The following is a 10,518-nucleotide window of genomic DNA, read 5'->3' on the forward strand; positions in this document are numbered from 1 at the left end:
TATAGGCTTGTAGTCATTAAGTGCCATCGAGTCAGGTCCGACTCATAGTGACCCTGTATAGGGTTTCTGATGAGGGTAGGCACATGTTAACTTGGGTACAGGGAAGGCAATACAAAATAAGAGGGAGGTTGCCAGAAGGCACAAGGAGGTGTGTAAGAGTTAAAGGCAGCATGGGTGACTGCCATACACAACCATGCAATAGCGTTGACCTACAGGTAGATACGTGGAGAGGCATATGGGCTGAATGGGTGTAGGAGGCAGAGTGAGAGCATACCCACACATATGTAAAGGTTTGACAGAGGACATGTATTCATGGATGTGGTGGAGCATACAGGGCAAAGTTATAAAAAGTTCTTAGATACTACCAAACACTTGGAGGGAAGGAATTGCTGGGCCTGGGCACTCGGGATCGCGGTCTCGGGAAACAGCATTGTGGATCGGTGTAATATAATCCATCGAGACAATGTTCTGTATCCTACTTTGGTGAGTTGTGAGCAGGATATTGAAAGCTCATGAGTGGTCCATCATCTAAGGTGCAACTGTTGCTTTCTCCTTGTCCAGAGGAAAGAAGAGTGATGAAAATTGGAGACTTGGAAACAGGTAGTCCAATGGACTAATGACCACACTAATCCACCACCACTAGCTACCACTGCCCACTGCTCTGAAAAAGATCCCATTCAAACGGCCTAGACAGAGTGGGAGAAAATATGAACCAAAACACAAAATCATGAAAAAATGCCAGGTGTACTGGTCAAACACAGACAGGGGAACCCCGAGACTGTGCTCTCTAATCATCCTTCAGGCCTGGAACTTAACTAACTCCCGTAACTCAGTTCTCAGCCAAATGATAGGTGATACAATAAGCACTAGACTACATACTCTAAGGTCTGAGGTTAGAGCCCACTAGCCTACTTCTTGGGAGAAAGATGAGGCTTTCAGCTCCTGTGAAGATTTAAAGCCTTGGAAACCCTACATAACGTCACTATGGGTCCGAACTGATTCCACAGCACTTACTAACAACAACAAATACAAGAGAACAATACTAGCGAGGTATGCATACCATAGAATGATCAACCACTCTCGATGTAAAGGGCAGCATTTACCCAGTGACAAAATTCAAAAGAATTGGGAAAGGAGGAGGAATGGAAACCAGAAATACAGGGAGGAAGTGGGTTATGTGATGTTCCATTGAGAGGAACACAGTCAGTGTGATGAAATGAAGCCTATGTGGTTTGTTGGATGTAACTTTCAATTCATAACAAAATTAAAAAAAAGAAAAAAGTTCTGTGTCAGAAGCACCGTAAGAAAGGCAATCTTTCTGTAAGATTTCAAGTCCTATTCATTATCCAGATCTGAGTTCTAATGGAACTCTCCCAGGGCATCTTTCCCAGACCCCCTTGGTCAGCATGCTTATTCTATGCTTCCGTTGATGCCTCCATAGAACCACACTTCTCAACATGAAAGCACTTAGTTCCATTTTATAATGATATACTTCTTGGTGGACTATGGCAATATTATCTGTTTCTTCCCATTTTCTAGAACATGAACACCACAAAGGCAGGCAAGGAGGCCACCTTGTTTATACTGACGTGCATCTCCAAGATCTAGCAGGATGTCCCTAGCCTCCATGTACTCAGATTCCCTCTTACAAACTCACACAGAGCAGCTTTTGATGCATCCACTGAAGTTTCTACCAGCAGGGCCTTCTGTCGAATATAAAAGAACTGGCTTCAGCACCATGGGCCAGCGTCAGAGATACTTCCAACCCTGATGAAGAAATCCAATTCCCCTGCCGGCTGGCATTGCAGAGCTCTTTGTCAAAATCATGCCTAAATTCCAAAAGGAGTGGTATCTGGTAGCCCAAGTTGTGCAGATAGGGAAGGATTAGAGCTCCCAACAGCTCAGAGAGGCACTGTGTCCTCACAGAGCCTCACCTGCCAAAGTTGGAGTGGCCCATGTTTCACTGTCTCCAGTGCTCCGGTGTTAACAGAATTACAGGTAGAGCATCTCTTCTCTCACTGAATGTGGCGTTTCACCATTGTTCCCGGTTCCACTGCTCAGATTCCCTGTTGGTCCATGGCAGGCCATACACATATGTTGAAGCAAGTTCATTTCAGTTCTCCGGGAGGCATTCTCTGCTGGTGTAGACCTTAGTAGAGGCTTCAAAGTCTGTTTTGCATGGGTCTCTGAGAGAAGACGTAGTACAGTGACAGGTAGTGTTCCTTAGTACAGTGGATGGCCTCATGTTTTTCTTCTCTGTCCCAGAAATGTGTTGGAAATACTGCTCACATATGTGCCTGCTCCATCCCCAGTACTGTGTCTGGGGAGTATTGGCACAACCGGAGCCAGGGAACGTGGGGGCTGTGGAAGTGATGTTTCATTTATGTGGCTGGACCTCTGTGACCCGAGTATTATTTCCGTGACAACCAGCTGTGCTCAAATGGGGGTCTTGACCCCTCAGGACAATTGCAACACGAAGCATATGAACTTTCAGATAGAAAATTTGCTCTAACGCCTTGAATAAATTCCATGTACTGGAATCTGTTTCCTCACCTCTGAAATAAGGAAAGGTGACCTGCTGTTCCTGGCGTTCTGAGGGAATCGTGTTGGAAGCACATAGGAAGGACTATAAGTACACACATGCCTGTTGTGAGTTTGGTCCACTGTGGAAGAGCTGCTGCCTCTGCATGGCTATCCGACCTGTGTGGCTGTTAAGTCCTGCCCTGCTTCTCTGGGCTGGACTCTCCCTGCTGGACACCTTCCACACTTTCTCAAGGCTCTCCTGCCTCCTGGCTGTTCCCAGCGGACTGAGTTCAGCTCTGACCTCAGAGCCTTTGGTGTACAGTTCCCTCTAGCTGGACAGTCATCCCAGTGAGGTGCACAGCTAAGCCCCTGCCTTTGTCAGTCACTGCTATCAAAGTCCTGGGAGTCCTGGGGTGGTGCTGTGGCTAATGCGCTGGACTGCAAAGTCATTTGAACCCCAAGGTCGGTGGTTCAAGCTCACCAGCCACTCCATGGAAACCCTATACAGGATCGCTATGGGTCGGAAACAACTCTTAACAACAACAACTATCAAAGTCCTTACAGCCCACCCACATGACACAACATCTGGAATTTCCTGCCGCAGACTGCTTCAGGTTCCTCACAGTGCTTCTGACCACCTGAAACCCAGCTACCTCACGAGGAAAGAGTTGCTCCGATTGGTTTCCGTGTTAAGGGGATTTTGTTTTCCCTGAAGTGATCTGCTAGAACTGTGCCTGTCACGTAGTTGGTACTCAATATATGTTCGTTGGATAATGAGTTTTAATCCTCATGGAAAACCTTTCTCTCGCTCTCTTTTAAGGAAATCCAGTTTCAAACAAAAGAAAACTTGTCCCAGATCAAAGGTGGTGGTGTTGTTCAGTGCCATTAAGTTGGTTCTGACTCATAGTGACCCTGTGGAGGGTTTCTGAGGAGCTGCTGGTGGGTTTGAACTGCTGACCTTGCATTCACCCACAGCACTACACCAGGACTCCAGATCAAAGGTTATTGTCGTTAAGTGCCTTCGAATCAGTTCCAACCCACAGTGACCCTGCATAGAGTTTCTGAGGCTGTAAATCTTTACAGGAGCAGAAAGCCTCATCTTTTCCCCACCGAACCACTGGTAGTTTCGAACTGCTAACCTTGTGTTTAGCAGCCCGACTCATAACCTCTATGCTACCCGATCAAAGGTTGTTGTTTTTGTTGTTGTAAAGTACCGTCAAGTTGATTCCGACATGGTGGTGGTGTTAAGTGCCATCAAGTCAATTCCAACCCATAGTGACCCTGTAAAGGGTTTCCGAGGAGCACCGGTTGAGCTTGAACCACTGACCTTGCAGTTCAAACGACTTTGCAGTCTGACTCATTAGCCCACAGTGCCACACCAGGACTCGGTTGGTTGGTTGGTTATGTGCTGTGGAGTCGGTTCCAACTCGTAGCGACCCTGTACTTGGTTTCTGAGGCTGTAAATCTTGACGGGAGCAGAAAGCCTCATCTTTCTCCTGTGGAATAGCTGGTAGTTTCGAACTGCTGACCTTGCGGTTCACAGCCCGGATTCATAACTACTACGCAACCAGAGCTCCAACCCATAGCGACCCTGTATGGGTTTTCCGAGGAGCAGCTGGTGAGCTTGAACCACCAACCTTGCAGTTCAAATGGCTTTGCAGTCTGGCACATTAACCCACAGCGCCACACCGGGACTCCAGAACTCGGTCGTTAGGGGCAAATAGTGAGCTTTAAACCCAGTGTTAACACTAAGTTGTGAATTTCGTCTTGCCTTTCCTCTTTTTCCTCCTGCATACAGGAGCCTCCTTTCTCTAAAGATAGGTCCTTACATTGGGCTACTGGGCAGCAATGGGCTCTTCTCTGGATTTCATTCCACCTCCTGATGGTGCCCTGCCCCAGCTGCCCATTAAAACTTCCCCTGAGGAGTGGGGGTTCTAGGAGAGCTGTGAATTCAGTATGGGGCCCTGACTTCTTTCCCATCTGAGAGGAAAAAGGGTGAGATGCATGCATCCCAAGAAAGAGGCGGGCGCTCACTGAGCGTGCTGGGTGGGCGCCTCTTCAGTCTCGCCCTCTTGCAGTCAGACATGACAATAGTTTCCAGACGTTTCCCTGAGAAAATGTCCGTAGAAGAAATGTGTTGATGCCCTGTTCTTTGGGGTGGTCCTTCATATACTAGCATTAATTTTCATATTGCCTGATATTTTCTTACATGATGGCATACCTAGTGTTTCGTTATCTTCCTCACTGCACTTGAAATGCTTTGTGGCACTACAGTAGTCTCCGGAAAGGTGGGCCGAAGCAGGTAACAGTTTTGTTTAGTTTTAAATAAAACTTAATGGGACCAAAGTTATGGATACTTTGGTTGGCAGAGAATTTGATTCACCGAACAGATATTTGAGCACCAAGGTCTTTAATTTTCAAGTTGCAAACTGTCAACATTTCTTTTTCTACCCTCAGGTAGTAGTGGCTTATAGTTTTAATAATTGGCTAAAATTACCATAAGAAGAAGCCCTCGACACTCTTTGTAGAGCCTCGGTACTGAGAAACCTCAGTGTCATTGTGCACTGTGTCCCACAATCTCTGCTTTTCTTCCTCCAGGCAAAGTTCGGTGGCAGGACTTTAACCAAGAAGCCTATGTTGGAGTAACAATGGTCCGCTCTGGACAGGACCCCTATGCCCGGAACAAGTTTAACCAGGTGGAAAGTGACAAGTTGCGAATGGACCGAAGCATCCCCGACACCAGACACGATCAGTAAGTACACAGCTGCACATCGGCCGGTGGCTCCATTTCCTTGTGCACAAGCCGGTGTCTTCTACTGTTGTGGTAGTGTTAAGTGCCGTCCACTCGCTTCCTAGGACTCGAGATTTTTTTTTTCTTTCTGTTTTTCTTGGAAACTTAACATGTGTTATCATTTTCCATGGTGGGAAAACTAGGAAAAATTCACACCTACATGACAGTGAAAATGCAAGACCTCTTTAAATCCCATTGTAGTCTTTGACTTCCTAGGGCAGTCTGTGTGGCATCTATGCGTTAGTGGACTAGAACGTGGTAGTCTGAAAGAGAACATCATGCTGTTTACTTCATATTGCTGATCATTACTATTTTTCAAATCTATTCTTTTAAAAGTCCTGGTGTGGCACTATAGGGTAAGCACTGGACTGCTAACCACAAGCTAACTGCAAGGGTGGTGGTTCAAACCCACCAGCTACTCCTCAGAAGCCTTATACAAGAATCAGATTAACTCGATAGCATTTAACAACGATAACATTAGCACTTCACCCAAAAGCAACATTTTCTATTGTTTGCAATCTCTCTGTAAAGAAAGACTCTAAACTCTTACATGTTAAGACTGCTTAAGTTGGAAATACGCTAAAGACTAGAAAGTGGACAAGAATAAGCCAACGGTGACTAGATGTTACGTTTTCAGAAACACAGAGGCAGGACCGCACTTTTGGTTCTGAGACTCCTGTGTGTGCCCTGCTTTTGATTCTTTAAAGATCTAAGCCTTTTTTTTTTTAATTGCCCTTATGCATTTATTATCAGCTAGTATTAATGCAGCAAAGAGAAGACCAAAAACTCCCAAACACTGCAGAAGTTTTCCAAGACACATCACAGTGGAGGAGTGATTAAGAAGGGTCTGGGTGGATGCCTTCCTGGTTTAGGGTGTCTTAATTCCTGAGAGGGAGTCCTGGTGTGGCGCTGTGGTTTAATGCGCCAGACTGCCAAACAGTTTGACCCGCAAAGTCAGAGGTTCAAGCTCACCAGCTGCTCCTCGGAAACCCTATACAGGGTCGCTATGGGTCAGGACTGACTTAACAGAACTTAACAACAACCCCAGTAATTCCTGAAAGAGTATACCTCTTGGGGTCCCAAGAACTAAGGTATCTTCAAGGCTTTTAGAACATTTTTGTCCCCATTTATTACAAACATAGATTTTCAACCCGATTGTCACTCTGTACTGTTAAACTCTGCTGGTAAGAATCTTTGATTTAGAAGGTTCAAATTGGAATTCTTAGTGGATCTGCCTTGTTTGGGATTACAAAATTAAGGAGTCACATTTGGGGACTTTGTCTTTTGGGGTTCTGCTCAGTTACTGTAGCCATTCCTTCTTTACTTAACATGACGTTGATTAAACCCCGTTGTGGGTCAGCGTTTATGCTTGAGTCCTGGAAGTCTATATGTGTCAAGAAGTGAGGGCACTATGGGGGTTGGAGTGCGTAGAGTCAGGACACTGGCCTCCCAGGAGGGGCCATTGTGGCCTGCAGGTTGGGAAAGGCTCAGGGAGGCTTGAGACTTATGTGGGATCATTCCTGAAGGAAAGAAAATGGAAAGGCTAGAATGAAGCAAAGCTGGGCTTCCGGAAAGTTAGCGTGGGCTCTGGTTTTGCTGGGTATGTGTGCCAGCAGCTGAAGAGGAAGAAAAAGACACAAAAGGCCAAGGAAGTCATTGCTCTTGTTGGATAAGATAATGACAGGAATTGAGAAAGGCCTTTTCTCATGTCTCCTCCTTTCAGGAAACTTTACTAACAAAGTAGACACACTATCAGAAGAACTGCCAGCTGCTCCCTTCCCTGAAAAGCAGTTGGTTTTGTTTTTGTTTTTGAGATTCTCCTCGACCCTAAGGAGGCCTGGTGGCGGTAGCATGATGGTTATGTGTTGGGCTGTTAACCACCAGGTCAGCAGTTAGAATCTGCCAGCCACTCTGTGGGAGAAAGATGAGGTTTTCTGCTCTTGTAAGGATTTACAGGATCGCTATGAGTCAGAACCAACTCCGTGGCCCACCGCCACCACCACTCAACTCTGTTTTCTCACAAACAACTTATATTTAAGAAGTATATACTTCTGCATTTCTCTCAGCCTGGAGAAGAGAGTGTGTGTGTGTTAAAATTTTAAATATCTACTGACCATATGAATGTACATATTGTATATAATATTAAGAATTTCACCAGATCCTATCTAGGGAATTCTCTTAGCTCAGTGTTTGTTTGTTTGTTTGTGTTTTAATCATCCGTTTACTGTTCCATAAAGGAAGCTTTCCTCAGTCCTTCGGCTTGTCTCCTGATTAACTGATAACCATCCAGCTGCCTGGCAGGCGCCTGACTCATGCGGATTCCGTATCTGTCAGAGTAGAACGGGGCTCCCTAGGGTTTATCAGTAGCTGGTTTTTTCAGAAGTAAATTGCTCGGCCTTTCTTCCAGAGTGCCTCTGGGTGAGCCTGAACCCCACCAACCTTTCAGTTAACAGCCCAGCATCATCCTGGAACTTCTCATTGTAAAGAACTGTATCAAAAAGGATGGTGGCGGCGGTGGGCTGTCTTGAAGTTGATTCTGACTCATAACAACCCTATATAGATAGGATTACCAAGGTTGTAAATCTTTATAGGAGCAGAAGGCCTTATCTTTCTGCCATAGAGTGACTGGTAGACTTGAACTGTCAGCCTTGCAATTGGCAGTCCAGTATATAACCCACTAGGGCTATATTTAAAATAGGGTTGTGGAATTCTGGCAAGATGGCACACGAGGCACATGGCACAGGGAACCAAATGAAACCGATATGGATGAGAATCCAGGAACCGTAAACTTCAAAGGGAAAAAGATTAGGAAATGAATCGAATATGGACTAGAAGAAGCTGAAGCAAAAAGAAAACTAAGGTCATAGCAACAATTGTGAGGGTGCCCCAGGACCAGGTGGTGTCTCATTCTGTTGTGCATCGTGTCACTATGAGTGGGCGATGGCCCCCAACAACAACAACAGAACGCTGTCTGATTGCACTCACGGTATTTCCTTATGACTAAAGCATTTCATTTTGGGGTGTAATTTGCTTCCTGTTCCTTTTCTGAATACCAAACGATTAGTTTTCCAAAGAGGAAATGGCTCATCACTTTTATAACTTTATCAGACATCTTATGATATTTCAAAAAAAAATTAGAAGAAAACGGAAATGTGGCAAATTTCTAATACTTTATTCAAAACTGTTACTAGAATGATGCAGAAACACATTCCTCTCATGTTTGCAGTATGAAGGAACAAGCTAAATTGGCTTACAAAGTTGCTCGTATGTTTGTCACCTTCTTTTTCTTTACTATAGCATATCTTTTTATAAAATATTTGTTCATATATCTAGAAAAAGAAAGAAGATAACAAGGAGACTAATGGAATGAAGCATGGCAACTAGACTAAAATAAAATAGTATGGCCATTTGAAATATTTCAACTAGCATTCTGCTTAGAGTTGTTATTGTTGTTAAGTGCCACTGAGTTGATTCCAACCCATAGTGACCCTGTCCAGGGTTTCCGAGGAGCAGCTGGTGGGTTTGAACCACTGACCTTGTGGCTCGTAGTCCAATGCTGATCCTACAGCACCACCTGATAGTTGGTTCTGCTTGTCTAGGACTGCATCAGTGCCACACAGACCAGAAAGTCACCATACTCACACGACCCCGCCATACCTGCATTTCTTGTGACCCCATCCACTGGCCAAGGCCCACCACCTGCTCCTTCAACTTCTCCAAATGATGAGTGACCATTGTCTGTCCCACCTACCTGGAAACAGGTGATGAGAGCCTGAGTGCTAAGGCGCTCTTGAGCAGAGCCACAGCCCCACCCCACTTGCATCCTAGAGCAACAAGAGCCAGGACAAGAATAGAGACAGGACATCTGTGCTCCGGCCAGCACTGTTCACAGTGGTAAAAAGAAGCCTGTCAGCGGGATCGGGATGAATAAACTAAGTATGGTACATACACACAGTAGAATACTGCACAGTCTTACAGAAAAATGGTGGGTCTGTGAAACACCGCATAACATGGATGAACCTGCAGGACTTTATGCGAAATAAAATGAGTCACCAAAGAACAAATATATGAGACCACTACTGTAAAAACTCAAGGAAAGGTTTTACGCAGAAAGAAACATTTCTCTTTGGTGGTTGCCAGGGTGGGAGGATAAATCACAAACTAGAGGTTTGTTATTGTCGTTAAGTGCCATCGAGTCAGTTCCAACTCATAGCGAACCGGTATAGGGTTCCCACAGAGCAGCTGGTGGGTTGGAACTTCCAACTTTACAGTTAGCAATCCAGAGGTTAAACACTTACTAATTTCGTTGAATGGGAAGGTGATATACAATAAGGGGGAGGTCAACCAAAAAGGATCATGAGGAATACAAGAGTTAGAGGCAACAATGGTAAATGGTATTATTTACATAGAGCTACTGGTAGGCTCTGGTAGCGTAGTGCTGCCAGAATCGGGCTGCTAATTTCACGGTCAGCAGTTCAAAACTACCAGCTGTTCAGCGGGAGAAAGATGAGGCTTTCTGCTCCCACAAAGATTTACAGCCTTGGAAACCCTATGCAGGGTCACTATGAGTTGGAACCGACTCCACAGCACATCATAACAACAACAACAACAACAACAACAACAACTGGTAGGCTCGAACCGCCAGCACTGTCATTGATAGTCCAGTGTATATCTTAAAGAGACACTGAACTCCCAGATGGCTGTAGTGCTGCCATTACTTGCTTTTGACTTAGTTCTGACTCCTAGCGATCCTGTATAGAGTTTCCAAGCAGCTGCTGGTGAGTTTTAATCTCCAACCTTGTATTTCAAATTGACCTCGTAGTCCACTGCTTATCCTACAGAGTTGCACCATATATATGTCCTGGTGTGGCACTGTAGGATAAGCACTGGACCTCAGGGTCAGTTTAAACCACATGGGTAGCGGTTCAAACTCACTATCTGCTCCTTAGAAATCCTATACAGGTCGTTATGAGTTGGAATCGACTCGATGGCATTTAACAGAAACGTGTATGTGTTGTTGCTGTTGTTAAGTGCCACTGAGTCAGTTCCAACTCCTAGCGACCCTGTTTAGGGGTTCTGAGGAGCAACTGATGAGTTTAAACCACTGACCTTGCAGTTCAAACCGACCCTGCAGTTCAGTGCATTATGCCAAATCTCCACACCAGGACTTACATGTGTATGTATGCATGTATGTATGTGTGTGT

The 10,518-nt window shown here is 45.2% G+C and overlaps 1 protein-coding gene across 1 annotated transcript in view; it reads left to right on the top strand.

The window, feature by feature from the left end:
• Positions 1-10,518, top strand: part of GALNT2 (UDP-N-acetyl-alpha-D-galactosamine:polypeptide N-acetylgalactosaminyltransferase 2 (GalNAc-T2)) — a 313,641-nt gene that overhangs the window by 172,801 nt on the left and 130,322 nt on the right. The window contains exon 3 of the mRNA XM_006868576.1: positions 5,122-5,275. Coding sequence (XP_006868638.1) covers positions 5,122-5,275 — 154 coding nt within the window. The remainder of the gene's footprint in view (positions 1-5,121; positions 5,276-10,518) is intronic.

Source organism: Chrysochloris asiatica, unplaced genomic scaffold (assembly GCF_000296735.1).
Source record: "Chrysochloris asiatica unplaced genomic scaffold, ChrAsi1.0 scaffold00119, whole genome shotgun sequence".
Lineage (NCBI taxonomy): Eukaryota > Metazoa > Chordata > Mammalia > Afrosoricida > Chrysochloridae > Chrysochloris > Chrysochloris asiatica.